This window comes from Sitophilus oryzae, unplaced genomic scaffold (genome assembly GCF_002938485.1).
Source record: "Sitophilus oryzae breed Bouriz unplaced genomic scaffold, Soryzae_2.0 scaffold_1623_pilon_pilon, whole genome shotgun sequence".
Lineage (NCBI taxonomy): Eukaryota > Metazoa > Arthropoda > Insecta > Coleoptera > Curculionidae > Sitophilus > Sitophilus oryzae.
In genome coordinates, this window is record NW_022146307.1 from 814,666 (window position 1) to 841,327 (window position 26,662).

The 26,662-nt window shown below is 32.1% G+C and overlaps 2 protein-coding genes across 4 annotated transcripts; one reads left to right on the forward strand and one right to left on the reverse strand.

The window, feature by feature from the left end:
* Nucleotides 1–3,198: 3,198 nt before the first annotated feature.
* LOC115880436 (NF-kappa-B-repressing factor-like) lies at nucleotides 3,199–5,249 on the reverse strand. Its single transcript, XM_030897639.1, has 4 exons — nucleotides 4,707–5,249; nucleotides 4,525–4,654; nucleotides 4,152–4,474; nucleotides 3,199–4,097 (listed from the first exon to the last, which is right to left on the reverse strand). Exons 1-4 carry the CDS (start codon nucleotides 5,171–5,173, stop codon nucleotides 3,917–3,919), a joined length of 1,101 nt encoding a protein of 366 aa, XP_030753499.1. The 5' UTR covers nucleotides 5,174–5,249; the 3' UTR covers nucleotides 3,199–3,916.
* Nucleotides 5,250–5,915: 666 nt separating this feature from the next.
* LOC115880425 (histone-lysine N-methyltransferase, H3 lysine-79 specific-like) lies at nucleotides 5,916–25,452 on the forward strand. Of its 3 annotated transcripts, XM_030897624.1 has the most exons (9): nucleotides 5,916–6,160; nucleotides 6,900–6,940; nucleotides 13,652–13,790; nucleotides 13,853–14,158; nucleotides 15,336–15,773; nucleotides 17,061–18,986; nucleotides 20,306–20,654; nucleotides 22,577–22,663; nucleotides 24,061–24,163. In XM_030897624.1, the coding sequence occupies exons 1-8, from the start codon at nucleotides 6,083–6,085 to the stop codon at nucleotides 22,633–22,635; spliced, it is 3,336 nt and encodes a 1,111-aa protein (XP_030753484.1). In that variant the 5' UTR covers nucleotides 5,916–6,082; the 3' UTR covers nucleotides 22,636–22,663; nucleotides 24,061–24,163. The 3 variants fall into 3 exon arrangements, with proteins under 3 accessions (XP_030753484.1, XP_030753481.1, XP_030753482.1); XM_030897621.1 differs by lacking the exon at nucleotides 22,577–22,663 and having other exon boundaries at nucleotides 5,918–6,160; nucleotides 24,061–25,452; XM_030897622.1 differs by lacking the exon at nucleotides 22,577–22,663 and having other exon boundaries at nucleotides 5,918–6,160; nucleotides 17,073–18,986; nucleotides 24,061–25,452.
* The last annotated feature ends 1,210 nt before the right edge of the window (nucleotides 25,453–26,662 follow it).

Genomic DNA, 26,662 nt, shown 5'->3' on the forward strand with positions numbered 1-26,662 from the left:
ACTAAAAACAGAATTAAATAAATGTTTATAAATAAAAAAGTACTTTCACTAAACATTATCTTTTAAGTAAGAATTTTACATAGAATGTTTCAAGTCCTCGGTGGCCGCGTGGTTAAAGCGTTAGGACTTTACGCTGCTATGACGTTGGAGCCGTAGTAAGGCAGGTTCGAATCCGAGCCAAGGCGACTTTTTTTTTATCGTTCTTTTTTAATTTTTACATATTTTTACTTTTTACATCTTTATTATTGATTAATACAATTTTTAGTAATGTGTTTCTTCATTTTTTTTAAATTACTTATACGCGCATTCAAAATTTCGGCTAAATCGGAAAAAAAAGTTATAATAATATAGTGTCTAATGTTGTATAGATAATGAATGGTACGGAACCCTTCGTGCGCGGGTCCGACTCGCACTCGACCAATTTTTTTAGCATCTAATTTTCACAAAACAGTAGGTCCCCACAACGCTCGAATAAATTCCAATTTGGCCATCTTAAGCTCCCTTACTATTAATTTTTAGTTGGACTTATCAATCAAGCGATTATTGTGGTTATTAATGAACTGTTACTATCGATAATTTTTTAATAAATATATTTTTTACAAAGATAAATAAACGATATAAAAACAAACATAATTATGCTTTACAGGACGGTCAAAGTTTAGGAAAGAACACTAAAGAGTTAGCGGTACAGGGTGTTCAAAAAATTTCTGTTTTGTTAATTAAAATTACGTTTATTTATTAAACACTAAAAAATTCACAAAATTAAGTACGGTAAACCGGGGTAACTTTAATTTCTAACTACATATTTTAGAAAATACAATAATGTTAGGAATTTATTAAATATATCTGATTAAAAATGCACCTTTTAGTATAATTTACCTAAAATTATTTAGTTTCCTCTTCAATGGTGAATTTCATCCTCATTCTACTGTTGATTGTTGAATTTAATCCACCTAAGGGCATCTTCAAGAGGATGGTTGAATTGAAGTGAAGCTGTCCCGATGCCATTGTTGGTAATAATATACAAGGGTAATATTCATCAAAACGATAAATACAGGGTGTTCGTTAATGACATGCTAATATTTTAAGAGGTGATTCTTGGACCTACTCTAAGAAAAAAACTTCATATGAAATATCTTAACTTTTCAGATACAGGGTGGTAAAATTTTCCAATTTTTTTTTTCAAAATGTCTCCGATGTTATATTTGATACACGTTTTCCATGCATCAAAATTCGTATTTTGATATACAAAAAAAATTGTTTTATTTCTTAATTTCCTTTTAGCCGATGCAGAAATGAATTCCGCACAACAGTCACCGCATCGGATTTTCAGCGGTTTAACCCTGAAGTAAACTGACTTTAATTTTTTAAGCATAAACTATACGTCGGACGAAAAAAATCAAGAGTTAAAAAATGTTTAGAAATGAATGGAGATTTTGAAAATAATTTTTATTTTAAGAGAAGTCAATACCACTTTTTCTCCAAAAATATTCAATGTAAAACCCGTATGGACGGCACTGGTTGAAATAAATAAAATTCTTTGTGTCATAAAAATATCTGTAATAAAATCAGAGACTTTTAGAGAATTTTACCACCCTGTATCTCAGAAACTAAGGTATTTAGGACTTACATTCATATGAAGTTTTTTCCCTTAAAATAGGTCCAATCAATCACCCCCACAGTTAGCCTGGGCCAAGATGTCAAGAAAAAAATATATAAACTTTGAGTACATTATTTTTTAAATGCCGATACCACTGGCTTCAAAAAAATATAAAAATTAAAATCGCCGACGTACAATTGGGGTCTCTACACAAATTAAAAAAAAAACTTTTTCAACCAAAGTAAAAAGCGCTCAAAAAGTTTTGTTAATAATAAATAACGACCATCATCACTAAAAGCACTTAGCACAGAATATCTAGCTACGCAACAGAAGCCTCGTTACATGTATAAAATTGTAGGTAGCAAAAGGAGACAGGCAGGGTTCGGAAGTAGTTAATTAAGACGTAATTTACCTGATTAACTACGTGTAGTTTTTCTACAAAAACTACGTCTTTTTCCGTTCATTAACTACATGAAAACTACGTTAATAAACTATGTATTGATAGGTATTATGAATAATTTTCATTTGTATGAGTTGTAATAGAGATAATATGATGTAAATATTATATTTAAAGCCATATTTCTTCTGTTTTCTTAAATACATTATGTGTTTTTAAAGCTGCAACTTATTATAACTTCACCTCAAACCTTTGATATTTGAAAGTTACATACATAGGTTACATAAACTACACCCTCTACATAAACTACATTAACTACATGTAAAGTAGTTTATGTAGTTTTTAAAAGTAACATGTAGTTTTCCGAACCCTGGTCATCACTAATGGCGTACCATACCTGTTGGTATGGTCGGGTAAAAAATTAAGACTGTGGCAGAATGTTGGCATAAAAAATAAATCTTATTTTTTTTACGAGAGATGGAGATCATATTTAAGATAATATATTATTTTTTCTAGGATTATTTCACTACTGACTGGAGCAGTCGTCCTGACAACATGCCACCTAAACCATGGAGTTTCCGTTCATCTCAGAAGTATGATACACTGAACCTGCGCTATGCTAGAATAGGAAATACTCCTCTTTTCTCTAAACGAGGATTGTGCATCATGTTTCTGACAAACCTGGTATCTCTGCTCATCGGAACTGGAGTAGGTTTGTTCTTGAACCGCCACGGTTTTTGTTCGACACCCTCTATCAAAATCCGCTAGAATAGTTTTCCCTCGGCCAAGTTTCAAAGCCTCCTTATAAAATATTTGGTGTGGTCATTGTACATTTAGAATAACGGAGCCGGCTGTGCACTATCAACGAATCAAGGAAAAAAAAATCAATTTGAAGGGTTTAAAAAATCTGAAAATTCCTTGAGGGTTCATTTACTATACAATTTGGGTCTCAGACAATTTCAATATTAATTATGATAGCTCATTATCATTATAAGCACAAGCAAATAGTGTATAGCAGGTATACTTTTTTATGTATCCTTATTAGTAAATAATCAATTTAAATAAAAAAATAATTGCATGATTTTTTTTATTTTTGATTCACACCAACTATTTTTTTTTTTCGTTCAGTATAATTTTTTTCTGTTTTTTGGCTTTGAAACATTGATGATACATGAGACTGGGAATCTTTTCTACTGTTCTACGCATAGTGGTGTTAAATCACAAAGCTTTTCACATTATTTTTTTTGTTGTTTTGATTGAAACAGAAAGGAAGATAGGAGGAACATTACTTATTTATATTAGTTTGTTAATAATAATTTTTAGTATAGTTTATTTTGGCTGTTAGAAAATTTGATAGATTCGATATAAATAATGTTTTAATTCGAAGCAAGTGGTCCGACCAATTCTAAAATTAAAATAAATAATAATAAATGCTTTAGGTACCCCTGGGTGTTATACCAGACAAAAAATCTGCTTTAAACGTATAAAAAAAGTCCAATTAAATATAATCATATATTTATAAAGCATTTATGTACTATTTAACCCTAATAATTGTATTTTTTTAGAAGTTTTCAAGATCTCGATATTGTTTGCTGTGTGAGGGGGGAGGGGGAAATTATCTATCTGTCAAAATACTTTTAACTATAATAGTACTATGATAATTACACGACGAGTGTTTTTCCAATAACGAATAAACCTTTTGTAAGCTGGCATATCTTTTATTTCATTTAAACTACCTTAACATTAATATTACAAACTTTTGTACATACTAATAATTTGTGTAGTTTGTCATTACATATAAACAATTGCATTAATTACATCTATCAGACTTATAAAACAAAGATCCTTAAAAAAATTAGTTAAATAAATCAAATATTAGTTAAAAAAGAAACATTTCTTTCACAAAAAATATACATTAACTATGGTTTCCAATGATGAGAAAAATTTGAGGGTATCTGAAGTTTGTACAGTGTATTTTCCATGTCATTAACAAGTAAGTTGAATACCAAATCAGCTCTATGCAGCTTCTTTGTTACTGTTATCCTTCTTTGTTCACCTTTGCCTTCGCTTTTTGATTTTAATCCAAATTTCATTGCTATTCTGTAAATAAAATAAAAATAATATATTTGAAAAAGACACTTATATTTTATTTACTTGTGAATGTGAGCCCGTTCTTCGGACGTAAAATCGGGGTCAAATCGTAGCATTGAAATTTTCGAGGAGCTGGCATAGTCTTCCAATATTTTATTGACCTTTTTAAATACATCTGAGCTCCCTAGCCCTTCCTTGGTTATATTTTGCTCAATAGTTTCTGCAAGAGTTTCCTGAACACCTTGTTCCTTCACTCCTAGGCCTTTTCCGCTCCATCCCATTTTTAACATCATCTGGTAAGCTTTATTATCATCAGTAAAAGATGACTGTGGGGTAGGCTTAGACGTTGTGCTTTCATTTGTACAAACTTCTTCGTAAACTTTTTTCTGAAACAATGGTTATCAGTCAAAAATTACAAAAAATAATTTAAAAATACTTTAGTTATGTAGAAACAGTCCTTCTTGAGTAATTCTATAGCTTGTTCAGCCAGTGCGCTTTTGGCAGCTTGTTTGTTAGGAAATACACCTTGTGCTAATACTTCTTCGTCAATTTTTATTACAAAACTCCTATAATTAACACTCACAGAATAAAAAAACATATATTTTACTGTATAATTACCCATTGTCAAGTGTATCAATACTCATCTTCAGTTGAAAATAATCTACTGTTCCTTGTAAAATTTGGACGGGACTATCTGTCGTTTCCAAAAATATAATTTTTGATCTAATACCAGGCTGTCTTAATACAATATCTAGCAGTTCCTGTGCCTTTCTTTCTAGGAGCGATTCATTTGTTTCTGGTTGTATAGGATAATTCTGGTCATTATTAAAACGAGTGTTACTGAAACGTCTATCAGATTCCCTTCCTTGAAATTGTTCTTGGGGATTTCTAAATTTGTTGCCGTAATTATTTACAGGGTACCTATTTCTCGAGCTAGGTCTCTGATCAGAATTCGTGTTGTCGAGTTGGTATCTGGAATTTGCCGAATTATACGGAGGTGTACGGTAATATGGAGGTTTATGACTGTATGGAGTTCTTCCATATTTATTTCTGTAATAGTTTTGGTGTCTTTCGTTATGGCTCATCTCAGAATAAACTTAAATTATCTAGAAAATTATTATTCGACTCTGCGTTTTCATAAAAACAACAAATCAATGTCAAAGTGACAGTGACATGTACCACAGATGGAAGGAACTTCCCACCACTGAGACCACAGAACATGCTAGTTTTCGATAACATTGACCACAGAATAAAGTTTAAAATATCGATAGTTGCTGGCGGCAAAACAATCAATAAAAACTCGTATCTACTTTCTGGCGCGTTGTTTAAAAATTACGCAATTGTGCATCTAAACACTTTTAGTTGTTTTCTTACATTAAAAATCTATAGAAAATTTTACCCTGGCAGAGTGCTAAATTAAAAGTTATTTTTATTAATAATATTAAGTATTTTAATTAAATTAATAGTGTTTTTGTGATATTTACAAAGTTATATGATATTGATTTGAGTCCGATCCTTGGAAATAGGATTTAATTTTCTTAAAATATATCGTTATTTTTTTATAGGTGCATAAGAAACCTTGACCTAATATAATATGCCTATGAATTCATCTATATCTACGTCATAGAAAATGCATTTGCATTCCTATTGTTTAACGAATGAAATGCAACAACAAAATGATGCCTACGTGTGGAAATAAGTTTTGATACTTACTGTACTTGACTGGCGCTTGAAAATAATAAGATGGAAAGAAAATATTTCAGGTTTCTTAAGTTGGCTGTGCTGAAGTAAAGATTAAAAAGGAATTAGGGTGGCAGTCTTGCAAAGTCCATTGCGCGCGCAAGATATACGCTAGAGTGATGGCGTGTTGTGCTGTGTGGGGTCCGTAATATTTGTGACAAAATGAGTAATAAGACTGTTTAGAAAATATTTTTTTAATGGTGAAAGTGTTTAGTGACGATTGGTGATTTAGTCAAAGCAAATTATCCGATCAAATGGAGTTAAAACTGCATTCCCCAGCGGGTGCAGATCCTGTGCTATACACTTGGCCATTAACCTCGGGTCGTGGAAATGTAAGAATGATAACAAAAACAGTATTCAAAGCACTTTTTAAATAATTTGGCAATAACCCTTACTAGAAATTTAAAAATGCCGATTTAATATTAGCCTACTTGACCACCACGTTTTGATTTGGGTATTTCCCAGTTTGCAACAATCAAACGGTACTTTACTTGACGAATTTTTACATCAGTTCCCAGAAAAAAATTACTCATTTTTCTATCGTTTAATTATCTTTAATCTTGACATCCTATTTTTCTATGTAATATGTGCGATTAGAATAACTGCACAGTGGGGTTATAACTGGCATATTTTGGTTATTCTTCGCGACTCAATAGGTAGTTTTAAAAATAGATTTCAAACACATTTTTATTTAAAAAGTGCTATCTAAATATAGTTTCGATATTTATTACTGTAACCTTACTTTTTAATTTATACGGATATTTATGTGTATTTTCAAAATGAATGTTTATTTTTCAACATGCTATTTCGATTGCAACATCGTAAGGAACTAGTTGCTTTCATCACTATTTATTTTTACATTTTAAGAATTTTTACTTTTCTTTTCAAAACTATGTTTTGTTTATTTCTATATCTATTCAAGTTATGCACCTGTTACAATTATTATAACGAAAGAATTTTTAAGGAGGAAATCAAAATGATTTAATGCTAAATAAGGTTAGATTTGCTCTTTTGTTGGTTTTTGTTATTGTTTGTTATTCATTACTTTAATTCTCTATTTGATTTCTGTAGGACAAACATGATGGTGCACTTGAAATTGTTGAGACCATAAGGTAAGGTTAATTTTATTTATTTTTTCTTACATATTAAGAAATTTTAAATCCCTATGAAATAATAGTTAAAAAATTTGTGAGTGAAAATATTCGTTAATAACTATAAATAATATGTTATTAGTTCCATAAAATGGATGTATTTGAACCATAAATAGATATGCAGTAATTAATGTAAGTGGTTCAAAATAATTGTTTATCAGTTATCGTGTTTTAATTGATAATAATAATTACAAATCTCTCTTACGAAATTATTTATGAATGTATTTTAACTAAAATAGATTTTTGTAAAACGACAAAGAATGAACAAGGTGCAGTAAACGCAGGCATGCGACAATGTTGTCAGATCACCAAAAATACTTTCTAGAATATTGTTAAAAGAGGCGGGCAGCAGCTGTTTAGAGGTGCTTAGCACATTGCCATCAACCAAGACTAGTTTCTTGCAGGTATCTGCTCTCGATATCAATGGATAAACCTAACATTTTCAAATCAGTCATTTAAACATTTTCATTGGTTTGTTAACATATTTTTGAACTATTTTTTATTTTAATAAATTATTATTTCGGTTTCTTTGTTGAAAGTCGATTTTTTCGAGTCCCTATTATATTTATTTAATATTAGGGAGTTTGATATATTTGGCAACGTCGGTTTTGGAATAGTTGGGCCCAAAACACAGGACAGAGAAGCTGAAAGCGGGTGTATTATTGATTTTTAGAACGCCTGACCATGACCTCTCTCCGGGGGTTAAATCACAATTAAAGAGATGAAAGTGTACATCTCGTATTTTTTCCCGCATCAATGATCCCAAATCAAATGATTATAAATTTTATCTACAATTTCATTCATCAATTATGGGATTTTTGGCAACAGTGCGCATAAGACGTAGTAAAAAGTTCATTCACTTGATTTTTTTTGGAATTTGCGTATTCGTTTTCTTGTAAAAACGAATGAAGCAATAGTCCTTCGATTTGTTGATTCAAGCAATTTACTATCATACGAGGATTTTTTTCTAATTAGGTTTTTCTACAATTATTAAGAATAAATGTTATTCTTAATAATTGTAAACATAAAATGTGAAAGTTAATTGTTTTTTACAGGATATACACATTAGTTTAGAATAAGACAGTATATCTGGAAAATTGTTACTTTAAACCATGATTTTTCTAATGATATTTCCAATATTTTTTTATTGAATAAATATTTTGCTATGTAGGTTGTTTAATTATGAGAACAGATGTTGATATAATAGGTATTACAAGAATTATGTAGGTGTTTTTTTGTATGCATTTAAATAAAAATACGCGGGTAATTTAAAATAATCTTGATTTAAATAAATTTTCTCTACCGAACTCACTGCATTTAGTTGATCATTATTTTTTTTCTAATGCAGTTGAGACCTTGAGGGTTGATATGCATCATAAGAGAACAATCCTTGAACATGAATATTGCTTTTTACGATGTTAGGAATAGGGAAATCCTCTAAAATATGTGTTTATTTATGTCTTATCATCGTCAAGGATATGACGTGTAATTTTTACTTAAAAAAATCGCAAACTATTTTTTTCTTTCAAAATGATTATCAGAGTCCTTTATTTATTTTTTTTATTGGAGATAGTAACAATTATTGATAATTTTCTGTAGCAGATTGACGTCATCTCCTGCGGTATCTTATTTTAATAATTATTTGCTCTTGGCCTATTATGTGATCCGTGATTTGGTTCTTCTTCTCTTTTATCATTTTTGAGAACAATTACAATTATTTTCTAACATTACAAGCTTTTATTTATTGCGAAAAAATAATCAATTCTAGAAAAAAATGTCTATCTCTTAAAAAAATCGAGACGGTACAAAAAATTCCCACAAATCAATTTTTTAGCCCTAATAGACTATTTCAGACGTCTACTACACCCATGCTGTTTGTTTTGTCATCCCTTATCTGCCCTGTTCAATGACTTTAGCTCGAATGCGGCAACAGGGGGTTGAAAAGGGCATTGACATTGGCATGTCAACCTGATTTTTGGCACGTATACACCATCTGTCTTAGAGAAAGCCCTGGTTTTGTGCATTCTGCACTACAGCCACCAATGACTTGCATATATCTGTCATTCTTTTTTAGAAAGTGCATTTCTTCACACAATACTTGGATGCATAATAAAAATATATATAGTATATGGAGATTTTTTAAGAAATTGAATAAAAATGTAACACTCTATATAGGGTGATTCACGGCGATGGCGACGTTTATGGAGAACCTGTGATAGAATTTTTTTGAAAAATTAGATTTTTAGATAAAGGCACCTGCTCCATCTATCTAAAATATTTTCAGCGTGACAGTGTTGCCGCATCATTTATTATTACATTTTTGGAAACTACATTCATCTAATATATAAAATCCTTAAGTGACTGACATACTGATTAATCACGATCCTGCTCAAACCACTCAACGTAAGAAGCTCAATTTTGGCATACAGGTTGATTCTAGGGTGTAGAGGTTCGATAAGAAGGGATTTTTCGAAATTCCACTTCCAAGGGGGTGAAACCACCCCTCAAATATTACAATATTTTTTTATTTAATAAACGGTCAAGTTTCCGAAAAAACGCTTAAACACGTATATTTTATTTTGTTTTTTTTTAAATATTTTAAGATTTTTTAAAAATGTATACAGGGTGTTTCGAGAAATCTGGTCATTGACTAATCACGATCCTGCTTAAAGCGCTTGACGTAAAAAGCTGATTTTTGGAAAACGGATTGACTTTAGGTTGTAGAGGTTCGATAATAAGGGATTTTTCGAAACTCGAATTCTAAGGGGGTGAAACCACCCCTCAAATATTAGAATATTTTTTTATTTAAAAACCGGTGAGTTTTTTTTCGGAAAAACTCTTAAACACGTACATATATTTTATTTTGATGTTTTAGGTACATATGTATTTTAAGCTTTTTTAAAAATTCATACAGGGTGTTTCATAAAATATGACCATTGAGTAATCACGATTCTGCTTAAACTGCTTGACGTTTAAAGCTGATTTTTGGCAAACCGATTGACTGTGGGGTATAGAGGTTCAATAAGGAGGGGTTTCTCGATTTTTTTTTTGAATTGCTGACATAAATGTGTGAAAATTTTATCCAGTTTGTATGTTAATGGAAATTCTTGCTTTGCTTTATCATCACCATTACAAATGATTAATTCGGCGCGAACGAAGTCGAGGGTTTACGCTAGTATTTCATAATTTTTCAGTTTTACTGATCTTTACCTATCTCTAACATTTTTTGAGATAATAAATAAAACGTGTAAAATGCAATCTGTCTAAACCAACTGATTGGATATTACACAGGGAGAGCAAAAACTGCTTCTAAGTAAACATCTAACACCGTGGTCGTCATGGCCGTGAATCACCCTCTATATTGATATTTTTTTAAGATACAAAACTGAGAAAAATATAACACTCTATAGGTATTTTGTTTAGACAAGATGCAGGTTTAGAGTGGGGCTCCCCTTTAAATTCTATTCATACTCGAACATTTCACAGAGTAACTAGAAAAAATAACGAACTTATACCCATGCACCCCTATAAAAGCATCTCTATGTGCGCCAGGTCAGGTAGACGTTCTGGCCACCTTTTGTATGTCGAAATGTAAGAGCAGTTTAAATTAAATGCCATGCATGTCCTGAATAGAATAAAAAAAATCAAAAAACTATATCGCTGCACTAGTTACAAGTGTATGTTCTATTCTCGATAAATAGATTTAAGTAGGCCATGGGATCGAATTTTGATTTCGAATTTGGCTCTATGCTGTGAGATTTGCAAGTTTTTGAAACTTTATTTGTCGGTAACTTGATCATGGTTTATTCATTTTGCAATATTACCAAAAGAACCTTCAATATTAAGTGTCCTAAAAATATACAGGGTCCGGTAATAGTGCGTCGGGCATCTGTAGCTCCTAACATAAAAAACTTGGGAATTTTCTTTAACCTAAAGTATGTATTAGGATGTATTTTAGTAAAATAATTTGATGGCTCAAAAAATTGAGTGGTTCGGGATGATTTTTTAACTGGAACACCCTGTGTGTTATTACATTTTTGGCTTCCTTTCTGATCACTTTACATAATCCTGAGATATTTTTAAATATGTTTTGATAGTTGCAGGTGTATTAATAAATACATAAAAAATATGTTTTACAGCCTTTCTTAAAACGAATATTAAAAATACAAGAACTGTCCTGCAATCAAAAATATACTAGGTATTTACTTTAGATTTTTTTTTACTTTACTTTCCATTTAAAAAAAAACGATGAACATTTATTTTATATTTTAGAAAGTTTGGTGTAGAATTTTGAACACCCTGTACGAGTTAAGATTACGATATTTGTAGCATAGTTAAGTACAGGGTGAGTCAACGATAGAGGAAAGTCCATTATCTCATTTGTTTCAAGGTTTACAAAAAAAAAATATTAAATATAAAAGTTATAGGGACGGTTAAGATACACATCTTGAAATTATTATAGAGTTGTTTCTGTAAAGATATTTTAGTTAGATACTACAGGGTGGTCAAAATATATTTATAAATTTCAACTTCTTAAAATTAAGTAATTTTAAATTTTTTAAATGGTACACCCTATATATTATTATTTTTTCTGATAGATTTTACAAAACTCTTCAACTTTTATTAAGTACGTCTTATACCTATTTTTAATAGTTTCCGATTTATTCCAATTTTTTTCTATTCTTACCCATATTTTTAATACAATACGCTATAACATCATAGTTGCCATGACGAAAAGTAATAATTATCAAGATTTCTTGTCTGTTAAGCAAGTTAAGAACAAAATTGAAATTTTAGTTTAATTTGTTGTAATAAGTATAAATGGTAGAGATAATAGTTGCAGATTTTCCTGAAATTAATTAGTCAATGTGACTGATACACACAAACAAGCCAAGAAAAACATATTTTTTGGTTCAGTACTATATATTATATTATATATAGTACTTTGCTAAGTAGTATAAGAATATATGTAGATTATCTAAAAAACATCTTCAGTGTGTAATGGGACGGTTTCGCGGCAATAGTAATATTGGCTTTACCAAATGAATTATAAACCAGCATTACTGCGAGAAAAATACTTTACTGTATGTCAAAGAAAATTCCTATATCAGTATAGTCTTCAACAATTAAGTATAGTATTACCCTAATCTGTGGCTATTCGCCCCGACGGAAAATACAAGTGTCATCTTTCATAATATAGAAATACGTGTGCCATTTAAAAAATTTGAGATTTTTTAATTTTAAGTAGTTGAAATTCATAAATATATTTTGAACACCCTGTATCATTTAACTAAAATATCTTTTTTTCATCTCTATAAAACTCTCCTACCAAATTTTGGTCCTCCAACTTCAGAAACAATGGCACAACTGACAATTTTTTACCGCACTACAATTTAACATTTGTTTAAACAAATTGAAATATTACAAAAAGTATTAATTTTAGGTATATAACATTATATATAAAAAAGTTATAAAATTTTACGCAGAATCTAAAAATAAAAAAAAATAGGGTGTTGCATTTAAAAAAGCATATGTTATATTCGCCACACTTTTTTGAAGCACCTTGTATACTCTAGAATAATTTTAAAATATGTATCTTAACCTTCCCTATAACTTTTATATTTAATTTTTTTTGTAAACCTCGAAACAAATGAGATAATGGACTTTACTCTATCGTTGACTCACCCTGTACAGATCCGCTACAGTAAATACCTAATATAGTTTTGATTTCAGGACATTTCCTGTATTTTTAATATTTTTTTTAATTTATTTATTAATATCTTTGAAACTCAAAATATATTTAATAATATCTTAGGATTATGTAAAGTAATCTAAAAGGAAGCTAAAAATACAATAATATACGGGGTGTTCCATTTAAAAAAAATCATCCCGATCCTCTCACACTTTCTTGAGCCACCCTGTAGAAGTATAATGTAGTTTATGTTTGCATTCTCAAGTTTTTTATTCTAGGAGCTACAAATGCCCGACGCACTATTGCCGGACCTTGTATGAAGTAGTCACTTATTTTGTTATTTTATTTCAAATTTTGAATTCTATTCTATAATCTAATAATTTGAAATTGGCAGTTTTTGGTTTATACCAAATTAATCGCATCCGTTATAAGTGGTAGTTTGTTAAATAACAAGTTATGTAATAATTACAGGGCAACTACATACATATTATTTTATATGTGTTTATTATTTGGAAAATTTCTAAAGAACGCCATTTTTCACCGAACATTTCTGTTACAGAAAACGCTATTTAAAAAATATCTATATAGCATCAAGGATTTCTAAAATTAGAAAATTGTTATTAAAATATAATGTATAACCATAAATTAATAAGACATTTTATTATTTTTAATAAATATTATGTTTCTTTAAAATAATTATAATTTCATTTTGCTTTATATTTAATAAAAGTATTCATAACTTTGTCTTAACCTTGATCTAAATTATAAATTAGAATTGAAGTAGATTTTTATTTTAAAGCTAGAAATTTACAAATGCACTTAAAATAAGATTGTTCTACAAACTTTACGTAACTAGAACACGACAATTTACATTACGGCTTAGAGTAATAAAAAGTACAGTAATTTTTTTATTATCACTCTTGTTGGCTCAATTTTTCTGATAAAAAGGTTTCATTTGGTGTTTTTTTTTCTTTATTCAGATGGGTATGTGAAGACCTGCCCGAACTGAAACTGCCATTAGAGAACAATATTCTTTGTGATTATGACACTAGAAGCTACGAGAGTATGAAATCGCTCTGTGATAGATTCAACAGAGCTATTGATAGTGTTGTAGCTTTGGTAAGGATCCCCTCATTGAGCTAAAAGAAAACATTTTTTAATTAACGCTTGCTTCTGTATAGGAAAAAGGAACTTCACTGCCAGCTCAAAGGTTAAACAAATACCCATCTCGAGGTCTCCTCAGGCACATTCTCCAGCAAACTTACAACGCTGCTGTTACTGATCCAGAAAAACTGAATCAGTATGAGCCGTTTTCACCTGAAGTTTACGGAGAGACTTCGTACGATCTAGTTTGTCAGATGATCGACCAGATTGATATTACCCAAGACGATGTGTTCATAGATTTGGGCTCTGGAGTTGGACAAGTTGTGCTGCAGATAGCTGCAGCTACTCCCTGCAAGGTTTGCCTTGGCATAGAAAAAGCTGATGTAAGATTGTATTCGATTTGTTCTGTTTTATATCAGGGTTGGCATGATTTAAATCAAGTGATTTTTTATTTTAATCATGTGATTTAAATAAAAAAAATCAACTTTTTTAAAACTTTGTACGCTCGTTGAATTTGAAACTTAATATCAGTTTAATAATATATTTTTGTACTTTTATTTCTAGGCGTTAAAATGACAAAAATTAATACTTTTGTGGCGTTTGAAAAAAAATCCTTTTGATCTGAGGCGAGCGACGTTTTTTGCGGAATATATTGGTGACCAATGTGGAAAAATGACACGCGCAGTAAAATTGTTAATGTTATCGGTATCGGGCAGATTTAGTAATTTAGGATAGGACTTTAATTGGAAATAAGCCCTAATTATTTGGAAATCCGATTTAAATAATGTTTTCTTTAAAAAAAATACTTAAAAATCAGATTTTTTCTTATTTTGAAAAAAATCTGATATAAATTAAAAAACCTGCTATGAATAAAAAGTCTGATAAATTAAAAATCTGATTTTAAAAAATCAGATTTTTTTGTTATTTTGAAAAAATCTGATATAAATAAAAATCTGATTAAAAAAATATGCTATTTGGTTATTTTAAAAAAATCTGATATAAATTAAAAAATCTGATATAAATAAAAAAAATCTGGCTTATAAAAACAGATTTTTTGTTATTTTGAAAAAGAATCTGATGTAAATAAAAAACTTGATATGAATAAAAATTCTGATATAAATTTAAAAAAAAATCTGATTGAAATAAACAAAAATCTGATTTAAGTAAAAAATCTGACATAAAAAACAGATTTTTTGTTACTTTGAAAAAGAATCTGATATAAATAAAAAATCTTGATATTAATAAAAAATCTGATTTAAATAAAGCAAAATCTGACTTAAAAAACAGATTTTTTGTTATTTTGAAAAAGAATCTGATATAAATACAAAAACTTGATATGAATAACAAATCTGATATAAATTATAAATCTGGTATAAATTAAAAAATCTGATTTAAATAAAAAAAAATCTGACTTAAAAAGCATATTTTTTGTTATTTTGAAAAAAAATTGATTTAAATAAGATCACGATTTTTGCCAACCCTTTTTATATTAATCAAAGTATTTCCTTGCTGGACGTCCTCTATAAAGATTTTTCTAGCCAAGATCTTCTATTTGTGTAGGTTCCAAGTCGCTATGCCGAGGCGATGAACAAAAACTTCCGGACTTGGATGCAGTGGTACGGTAAAAAGTACGGCGAGTACAAATTGATAAGGGGCGACTTCCTCACGGAGGAACACCGTGAAAAGATCAACCAGGCGACCATAGTCTTCGTGAATAATTTTGCTTTCGGCCCATCCGTCGACCACCAACTCAAAGAAAGATTCGCTGATCTCAAAGACGGTGCTAGGATCGTCTCTTCCAGGAGTTTTTGCCCCCTCAATTTCCGGATAACCGACAGGAACTTGAGTGACATCGGTACCATCATGCACGTCTCTGAAATGTCGCCTTTGAAAGGTTCAGTCTCCTGGACCGGCAAGCCTGTGTCCTACTATCTGCATCTGATAGATAGGACCAAGCTGGAAAGGTATTTTCAGAGGTTAAAGAAACCACAACTAAAGGTATGTTTTATATATTTACCCACTTATAAAATCGTTTTATTTTCTAATAATAGTACAGGATCCAGCTGCAAGATTATTACGTTCAGTATATTTTTATAAAAACCTAATTTTTAACGTATATTTATGAATAGGGGAATACACTTTTAACAAATAGCTTCTACGTCCTGTTTTTATTTTTTAAAAAAAGCTATAAATACGTAGTAGCAATCAAAATACGCCGTAGGCGTGTTTTGATTGCTTCGGTTAGCCTCTGGGGTATTGCTTCGGTTAGTCTCTGGGATAAATGCGCGTGCAGAACTGCGAAATAAAGGGACAACAAACGGCAACATTGTTGGATATGCGAGTTAACTAGTGGGACGAAGAAGCTAGTCTTTTAACGGTTGCAACGGTTTAAAGTTTTTCTTACCAGTTTATACGGAACCGGCAACAATGCGTCGGGTATCTGTAGCTATTATAATAAAAAACTTCGGAATTTTGAACAAGTGCAAACCTAAAATATGTACTTGGATCTAGGATGTGTTTCAAGAGAATATTTTAACTTCTACAGGGTGGATCAAAAAAATATGAGTAGATCGGGATGATGAGCGTAATATTCCTGCAGCCGGTTCTTAGACATAACTTTCACGCCAAAAGAATATTAATTAAATTTATAAAATATAAAAAAAATATTAACCTTCTAGTTAAAATTCACTTTATATAGTATTTACTGAGAAAATATTTATTTAAAGCCTATATACAAACTTGTTTTTTTTTGGTACAGGAAAAAATCAGCTTTTTATATAAATTTTTTTAAATATTCTATTTACTAAATATTACACATTAATATTTAAGATCAAATAAATTTTATTTTATATCTAGCATCACAAAGGTATCATAATTATATCATAAAACATTTCATATATTAATTGAAGATATATCTTTAATATTAATTATTTTTTTAAATTTGTCAAATATTAGATTAAAGAAGTCCACAACTTTTCAAACTACGTCCACTACTAGTACAGTCCTCAATGATGTCATATTAACTATGAACTTTTAGAACAAAAATTTAATACTATTTATTTTCTACCTGATTTAGGTACAATAATTTAATTTTTGTACCAAGAAGGTTCACTTGTGATAGAAATATGAACACCCTTAAAATTTACAACTTCTAAGAGTTCAAAAGTTAATAAAAATAGCTACCTGGGTTCGAATTTACGATTATTTTATAGCTAGTTGAATTATGTCTTATTTTTTTTACTACACTAGCCGCTTTTAAGAATAACCGATTTATTTCAATATTAGTTTAACTTGCAGCAAAAGCACCAGAGCAAGAAGCTGAGAAGGAAAATCTCTAGAGGAAAACCGCAACCGATGATACAGGACGATCAGGAGGAGAAGGAAACGCAGAAGCCTGGCCCGAAAGGCAGACGTGGAAGAATGAAGAAGACCAAGCCAAAGAAGACTATCAAGATTACCGGACTGGACCTTCTTCACACAGAAACTTTACTCAGCACGTCAGTAGAAGCTATCGGAAAGAAACTGCCCCCAGCTCCAGGCTGTGTCGACCAGCAGCTGACCACTTTGAGTTCCGACGTGATCATTCACAACGAGCTGGACATTCCGCTTGAACCGGCAGCTACGCCATACGGCTTGCAAATGTTACTGGACATGTTCAGAGTTCAATACATGCAGACGATTGCTCAAATGAAGAATCCGTTTTATAAGAATTCCATCGAGATTCAAATTGAAGAGGAAAAAGATCGGAACAAGAAGCTGAAGAGCAGGGCTGCTCAGTTGGAGAAGCAGATCAAAGTCCTTATTGACGATAGCGTTGCCTTACTTAAAGCACGGATGAGTGAGCTGGGTATCAACGCAACATCTCCTGTCGATTTACTGGCCAAAGCCAAGGAAATCGTGTGCAGACATAAGGAATTACAGGCTAAAGCTAGCAAGTTGCAAGGACAGGTAGCCAAGCTAGAAAACGAAAAGGATCATTTATCCATGCAACGGTCCGCGGAAGTGTGCGAGAAATACATCGGCACAGATGCTGCCAAGGATCTCTCTCCCAGCATGGCTCAGGAATACATCCTTAGAGAAATCTCTTCCACCCTAACACAAAGGAAAAAGTTACGAAACGAGGTACAGAAACTCGAGGACGAAGTGGTCACCTTACACAAAGTCGGAGAAGAGCGCAAACAGAATCAAGCCTTGATGTCCAGCAGACAGCAGCAAGCTCCCGCCAAAATATCCCGGAAGTCCCGAGAGTACAGAGCGCGATCCCAGGACTGGCCTGAAGTGCCTGACATAGCCAAAATCGAGGAGCAGAACCCCGAGATCCTGGCGCAGAAAATTTTGGAAACTGGGAGAAAAATCGAGGCTAGTAAGTTGTCGGCTATGTCTAACAAAGCTCCGCAGTATCCGAATACGAATAAACCTCCATCAAACGGACAGAGAAGCTTGGTTCGGAACAATATGCCCGCTCCTATGCCGGTGACTAAAAGACAGAAAACCACGCACCCTTATCCGACGATGGGGACGCCAAATCCTCCAAACGCTTCCAGTAATACTCCGAATCCAAACCAGAAGCACCAAGAGACGCCGAGGATCAATTTCGAGGATCGTCTCAAGAGTATTATTACTTCTGTACTAAACGAAGATCATCCCACTGGACCCAAACAAACGAACCCACCTAGATTCCCGTATAACTCGGGTATTCCCGCACCTCACATGCCAACAATGCCTGTTCAGCAGCCGGTTCCTCCGGCGCAGCCACCTCCAAGTTCAAATTATGGATCTCAAGCACATTACAATGCGTTCGTTCCAGGCAAGTCGGAAGAGAAACAGAAGTATCCGTCTGCGGCTAAGTATTCCAGGACTGAGACAGTGGTGAGACAGAACGCTGATCGGTACTACCCTACGCATCCAGAAGGATTGGCTGGAATGATGGAATGTTACAGGGAACCGCAAGTTTCCCCTGCCAAGTTAGCGCTAAGGAGACATTTGTCGCAAGAAAAATTGGCGGCGCAACATCCAACTTTTAACACTTCTGAAGGGTTGGTCGCTACAAGGACGATAGGGGACTTGGTCTCTGGAGAAATAGAAAGGACACTGGAAATATCCAATCAGTCAATAATCAACGCTGCGGTGGATATGAGCGATATTCAGTTGAACGCCACTTTGAACGCGAGAGCTATTGTTAACAACAACATTCCTCCGAGACCAGAAAGGGTAAGTACTTTTTGTACCCTTCATACAGGGTGAGTCTTAAATAAGTGCAAATATTTTTAGGGGTAGTATTTTCAGGAAAAAAAAATTTGAAAATTTGGAATTTTTTGACAATTTTTTTTTAATTCTTAGTTAAAAAACATAGTTGTTGAAGCATACAGTTAGAAGAATGAAAACCCAGAAAAGATTCAGTGGTTCTCAAAATTTAAGCGAAAAATCAATTTATTTTAATTTTCAAATTAAAATATCTCGGTTATTTTGGACTTATTTGGAAAAAACAGTAAAGAGAAATTATGTTTCTTTTATCGAGATTTACCAGCACTCAAAATATGTGTACTTATTTAAGACTCACCCTATACAGGGTGTCCCAGAAATAAGTGCAAGTATTTTAACTGATAGTATAGTTCAACCCCAAAAACACCCTATGAGGTTTTTCGCGAAAATTTTTTTTTGAAAATTCGGAATTTTTTTAATTTTTTTTTAGTTTTTAGTTTAAAAAATATAATTTCTTGATAATATGGCACCATAGGTAGTAGATTAAATTTACAAGAAAGAAAATCCAGAAACTATCCAGTGGTTTTCAAAATGTTAGCATATTTTTGCTTTGGAAATTTGCAAAGTAAAATAACTCCGTTATTTTGGACTTATTTGAAAAACGATAAACGGAAAATATGTTTCTTTTATCTATACTACCACCCTTTAAAATACTTGAACTTATTTCTGGGACACCCTGTATAATTGTATAGCAACGCAGCTAGGGTTCACCAAAAATTTTTTTCTTTGACCATGAACATATCGTTCACGATGATGAAAAAAATCTAGTTTTAAGTTTCAGATCTTAATATCAATATTAAGAAGTGTCTCATAGTGATTTTCTATTTCCCATTTAAATAACAAGGAAAACATTGTTTTTGAAATTTTATTGCGTTCTAACAAATCAGCGTATTGTAAAAATCAATACATATTCTTGTAGAAAATTGAACGGTCTTCAAAAAAGGTCTGATATGATATTTCATTTAATCTACTCGCTTGAAAGTTATTGAAGGTTAAAGTTCAACTTCAAATCGTTTTTAATCACTTCCACAATTGTTTATATTTTATCACGAAAAAATGGCCCAAAAACATAAAATATTCTATTTTTCGTAAAGTTGGTCAAGTATTCTTTGGTAAAACATTAAAATTACAATAATTAATAATTATCTCTAATTAGAATAATAATTAGGTATCATCCTGATTCAATATATTTATCATTTACTTTTAACTACGACTGTCCAGTAATTTTAGTTTTATTGTAATTTGGTTTTCTTTTTGGTTTAATTTAGGTTAATTCAAACTACCCTCCAAACGAGATGTACACGCCTCTTCCAAGGGCAGACATGAAGCCCTACCACGAATCGTACTTCAGCGACATAAAGCCTCCTGTGGTGCCTTCAGTGTCCGAGGCAGTGGACCAGCGAAGCAGTTTTGTGCCTGAGGGCTTAGCAGCTCGAGTTCTGCCGCCGCCTATCAAGGAAGAAGCAGAGGTTTACGAAAGACGACAGTCCTTTATACAGCAGAGCAACATTTGTCAGTATCCTGAGCAACCGCCTAGTACTGCTACTCATCAAGTACCTGAGGATCCACACCACCACAACCAAGAGGCGGTTAGATCCAGAAAATGCAACGAAGAAGGTAACTGAGTCTTTCCAGTCTTTTAACGAACTTGCAATTTTACTATTTACAAGTTTGGCTATCGTAGTTTAGGTAAATAGTGAATTTGGAAGTTTAGTTGATTTTTTTTCTTGTGGACATAGACAAAAATAGAAGTTTAGAGTTAGTATATTCATTGGGAATTAAGTTGATCGCCAATAAAACAATCGTAAACTCAAACCAAGACCCTGAAATTATAATTTAAGCGATATTTGTTTATTTTTAATATGGGATGTATACTTTTCAATATTTGTCTATCTTTAAAAATGCGGGTAAAATTGTAAGGTAATATAGACTAAAAAGTTAAAATGCTCAAACCAGGGCTCTTAAATGATAATTCGGGCATTATTTTATTTTTTTTAAGCATTTTTAATTCAGAGCATATACAGGGTGTCCCAGAAATAAGTGCAGATATTTTAAGGGGTGGTAGATCTGCCCAAAAGGAACATATTTTCTCTTCACCATTTTTAAAATAAATTGATAATAACCGAGTTATTTTTGAAAATTAAAAAAAATAATGGCAACATTTTGAGAGCCGCCGGCAATAATTGACAATCAGCTCCAAATACCAAGCAATTACCCGTCTTAGCTTGTTCGACGCCCAGTGTTGCCACATCGACTAGAAATATTCAAAAACGACTTGGAGAATTCAGGTTAAAAGTAAAAAAGTTCGTCTATACCTAATAGTATCCCGTTTTCAATTTTCTTTGCGGCTGCGCGAAATAAGTAGGTTATCTGTCATATGAAGAAGCAAAGTTGCCACTGTTGCCATTTATCAAATATCTCTATATACTTTATTTCAATTATACCTCAGGCAACGAATCGCTTTTTAATTATTTATTAGCTGTAAGATATTTTATACATTCAAATTTAGAAATAAGGATAAAACAAAACAAAAAAAATATGTTTAAAACTTTATAACTAATTCCACTTCAAATTATGAGCATTGTATACCATGTTTATAGGACCACTTCATAAGTTGAGCTGTTAAATACGTAGTCTATCTGTCAAACACGTCAAAAGAGAGAGAAAGAAAATTTGGTCCCACCACATCAAAAGAGCCGACGGTTTCTGTCGCTACTCGGCGATCTACTTACTCTGCTTATAGCTTACAGAATATGGATAACGTAGGAGGTGGCAACATTGCATTCTCCCCAAGCACTATAAACAAATTTCTGAACAAGCGGCACTCAAAAGTTTTTCAATATTTTCCGGAAAATATCAAGAAAAATTAAGATTTTGAACATTTTTTTTCTTCGCAACAAAATCTCATAGGCGTGTTTCTTGTGTCGAATTATACTAATTGTTAAAATATTTGCACTTATTTTTGGGACACCCTGTATATACAGGGTGGTCCGAACTGTATTCCGGAAACTTCAGCAGCATATTCTGCAGATAAAAATAATTAAACAAGTTCGTATAAATGTATGTCCTAAAAAATATATTTCTAACCGGAAAATTTCAAGCTAGGTGAAATTGGTGATCTGTATTCGTCCAGTAACGTATTTTTTTGACATACTGACTGCATGCAAGTTTTCTATACCATAGTAGGAGTAGTAAAAAAGAACCATTTATTTACGAAATCGCTTCTATGTGGTTTTAATTCCTAAAACAAGGTGTTGGTAGTTTTGATTTACCTCTTTATTTATATTAACTATAACGGTATCGTCAGTAATAAGATCATTAAGGGCTAACAACCTATAGTTCTATAGTTTCTTAAGAGATCTGTTTAACTTTTGATTAGATAACTTATTGGCAAGCGGGCATCTTGTTGATTTTTTCATCTCTAGTATGCGATTTAGTTATTTGGTGGATGCCAAAAGCTTTTGCCTTTTTAAATTTCGAGTCCGCTTGCCTACATAGTGTTAGTCCTATATTTACTGTAGTTTGTTTGCGTTGATTAGGAGGCAGCACATTTGGGCATGTACAATATAGCGCACGCATAATACCCCTTCCATACTAGATTTAGATGGTCCATTTAATCTTTCGGGGTAAGTAGCTTTGCGCCATTTTTTCTTTTCATTGCCTGCCTAATACGATTTCGATACCGCACACTTAAGATTAAAATTTGCGTTTTTTCTTTTCTTTTTGGTGATGGTTTCCTCTTCAGTTTGATTAGCTTCAGTTTCACATACACACACAAAAAAAAGCTTGCCAAGAACTAGACACGATCAGATTTACCTTTTTTTTTTATTTAAATATTTTGTCGGGGATATATGTACGTCAAAATATACATAATGTAAATAGGTTTATTTGGTATAGCACAATAAGCCTTTAAGAATTTTCTGTTAGTATACAGGGTGGTCCCAATTGTATTTTGAAAACTTCGACAGCATATTCTGCACATAAAAATAAGTAAAAAAGTTTGTATAAATTTGTACTAAAATACTTAGTTTCGGAGATACAGGGTCTAGAAGTTTCATTTTTATTTCGATTTTTTCCAAATAATTTACGAAGTAACGTCAATATTTCGATGAAAATTGGGGTCTGGGAGTTTTTTTCACATGAGAAATTTGATTTTGATGCCAGTATGACTCCTATTTGTAGGGGGCGCCACATACATATTTTTTTGTAGCTCTTTTGTAGAGTAATAACTTTTCGTCTGTACCTGTATTTACACTTCTGAGTGAAAAAAATATATATTTTCGTATTTTTTTTTATGTAAAAATGTCTCTTGGTAAAAACCGCTACGTGTAATGGTTCTCAAGATATTTGGAATTGAAATAGTCAATACTACAATAATAATAGTTATTAGTCTGATATAATACATTTGTGAAAAGATTTTGTGCCAAACATCTGTTTTATCGTTTTTTTTTCTAGAAAAAATCATGATTAGCTTAAAAAAATAAAAAGGTCCCAAAATTATCATTTCTGTCAAATAACTATCTAATCAAAACATGTTCATTTTTTTCCAGTAATGACATATATTGACTATTTCCACTCCAAATATCTTGAAAACGGTTGCTCTTAGCTGATTTTTACCAAGAGACATTTTTTACGTAAAAAATCACGAAAATGTATATTTTTTAGTAGTTTTGTACAGGTAGGGACAAAAAGTTATTACTCTTCAAAACAGTTAAAGCACATGTAGGTGGCGCTCCTTACAAGTAGGTGTCATAATGACATCGAAATCAAATTTCTCATGTCAAAAAATACCCAGACACCACTTTTTATCGACTATAATTCAGAAATTATTTAGAAAAAAACCGAAATAAATCTCCGAAACGAAGCATTTTTCCAAATACAATTCGGACCTCCCTGTATATTTTTAAGCTAGTTTAAAGCTGTTTGTGCTAAACCTCGTTATAAACAGTGGTTGATTTTTTATTATTTCCTCATATCCGTACCTTTTTTAAGTTAATTCTAAATAATTTTCGTTTCTTCTTAGAAGTCGATGTTGTGGAAGAGGAAGGGGAAGAAGCAAAATGGCAGGACAAACTCAGTTCCGGTTTCGATAGACTGGTAGCCTTCGCCTCCACCGAGTTGGACAAAAGACGCCGCTCTACAGACGGCACTGACAGCTGCAACACATCTCCCGATTCCGGCATTGGCCACGGTCTTGGCGACACTCACATAGTCGTCCCTCCCAAGCAGCGCCTCAAACTACACCCCAAGTCGGCCATGTTTAAAATGCCCGTCAGCAAAACCTATCTAGACTCTCCTCCTATCCTTGACCAAGGTCAGGACGAGGCTGGACCTCCGAGGACACCGTCGCCGACCTCGCCCAACCCTTACAACATCCACTTCAGTCCTGAACCCACCAAGAGTCCAACCAGGTTGAACCCAGCCCTGATGAAGTATCAGAGGTATATATAGGACGAACTTTTCTGGGCGGCGGTTACTCAGAGTCATTATAAATCGTTAAATCGGGGGTTTCAAAGTGCGTACGCTGACCAGGGCCGGGTTCAGGTTCTAATCGACCCTGGACATTATATGAATTGGAGCCCGATCGTTCATTTTGCTGGATTTGGTTACCCGGGATATTGGCCAACTTAAATTGAATGAAATGCCTGTACCTCTGTGGCGGATTCATCTTGAAGAAAAGTCCTATGGGTATTTCGCCACTGTAAGAAAATCTACAAAATAAAATAGTTGTTTTTTGTAATAACAAATTTCCCTAACGGACAAAATGTTTTTATATCTCTATCAAATCAAATGGCTATCGCTTCTTTGATTTTAATGAACATAACATAAATTAACATAAGTAAATATTAAAAACAAATAAAAAATAATCATATACAGAAAGTTGAGGCTCTTTGGTTTTATCTTATTTAGTAATTTTTATCAGGTAGTCAAACAACAAACAAACAACGCTTTATTGTGCAAAAAGCCAAAACAGCTTCATCAACAAAGCACTCACAATACAAACAAAAGCACAAAAAAAATATACAAACAACAAAAAATACATAAAACAATTCAATAAAATTGAAGTCATTCAAATTACAAAAAGAACATACATGAATATGCTGGCGAAGCCTCCGGAGCACAGCCCGGACCACCCGGTATAGTGTTCCATTACAAAAAAAAACAACTCCGATGCGCAACCCTCCCCGGGGACATCCTGTAGAAGTCTCTACGCCTTGAAAAAAATGCTCCAAACTAACCCACACAGGCCACCAAAATCTCACTTCGACCAAAGTACCGCTCCGCATTGCAGAACAGTAAGCAGTAAATAAATATAATTTTAAGAGTTATAAAATATTAAATACTTGATCTTTGACCAGTGTGTGAGATGATCAAAATTTTAAAATTCAAAATTGTTCATAATTAAACATCAACAAAAAAGTCGTTTACCGCATATAGGGCTCTCTCCAGTAAGTATGATTTTAAAGCTTTGCGAAATGCGGGAAAGAATGAAAGCGACTTAATATTCAAAGGCAGATGATTGTACATTTTTTTGGCATTGTACAGTATTGAACCTTTAACTCTTTGAATAAGAAGTCTAAGGAAGGAGCATAATGCTATCCATGTATTCATGCATGGTGGGCGGAAAAAGCACTCTAGGGTGGGGATCTTTGACAGTTCTATTTGACGATTCATTTGACACATTTGAATTTGATTTGAAATTTTGTGGATTTGTCAGTCTTTACGGCGCTTATTTTATGTTATTTATTATTTATTCTACTACTGATGGTTGTATAAAGGTAGTAAATCTAGATGGAAATTGTGGCAGAACTTAAATTAACAGTGACACTATCGCGATTTATCGAAAAAGACTCTAAAATAGTTGGTTGTGTAACGTGCGGTATATCTCGGCAAAAATTGAGTGAAATAATGGAACAACTTTTCGCTAGTAAGTGACTATATAATATACATACGTGTAGTAAACCGATCATTTATGAAATTCACTTAAATTAACTAAATTATATATTTTTCTTGCATTTTAGCTTTTATTTACTACTTGTCAAAGATTAGATGTCAAAGAATTTAGATACGTTAATTTGACTTACCTGCTTCAGTAGCGTATCGGATGTTTGTGTTAATAAATACTTATATAAAACTTATCTATATTTATTTCTATTAAGAAGGAATTAATTTACAATTTAAAAAAAAATCATAAAAATCTAAAGAGTGGTTCGTGAGAAATCCAACTTTGAAATTGGGACTAGTTTCTAGTGGCCGATTTTTTTTGCCGGTTAGTTTACTTCCCGAAACGTTAAGCATTTTTTGTCCGTTAGGCAAATTTGTTTATTAGTAAATCACTATATTAACAAGTTGGTCTCTGTTGGATTAACTCAGCAGTATTTACAAAAAAAAACTATTTTATTTTGTAGATTTTCTTACACCCATACGACTTTTTTGAAAAGATTAAATTGTTGTGTTCATTTTTTTTTAAATTATTTTTATCTAATCCATTTAGTATCACTTTTGGAACTGCAAAAATTGATGACAACATTCTTATTTTGCCATACGTAGGAAATGTATTTGTAATATTAATTTATGTAAAGAAATTTTAAGTAATGAGAAATTAGACTATTTTTCTGGCAAAA

What these genes read in the sequence shown, in the direction of transcription:
- LOC115880436 (XM_030897639.1), bottom strand. Translation starts at nt 5,173, where the DNA reads ATGAGCCATAACGAAAGACACCAAAACTATTACAGAAATAAATATGGA. An exon ending in ATTGATACACTTGACAATGG is followed by an intron (nt 4,655 to 4,706) that starts GTAATTATACAG and finishes TGTTAATTATAG; the next exon opens with GAGTTTTGTAATAAAAATTG. An exon ending in ACTGTTTCTACATAACTAAA is followed by an intron (nt 4,475 to 4,524) that starts GTATTTTTAAAT and finishes CCATTGTTTCAG; the next exon opens with AAAAAAGTTTACGAAGAAGT.
- LOC115880425 (XM_030897621.1), top strand. Translation starts at nt 6,083, where the DNA reads ATGGAGTTAAAACTGCATTCCCCAGCGGGTGCAGATCCTGTGCTATAC. An exon ending in TAACCTCGGGTCGTGGAAAT is followed by an intron (nt 6,161 to 6,899) that starts GTAAGAATGATA and finishes TGATTTCTGTAG; the next exon opens with GACAAACATGATGGTGCACT. An exon ending in TTGATAGTGTTGTAGCTTTG is followed by an intron (nt 13,791 to 13,852) that starts GTAAGGATCCCC and finishes GCTTCTGTATAG; the next exon opens with GAAAAAGGAACTTCACTGCC.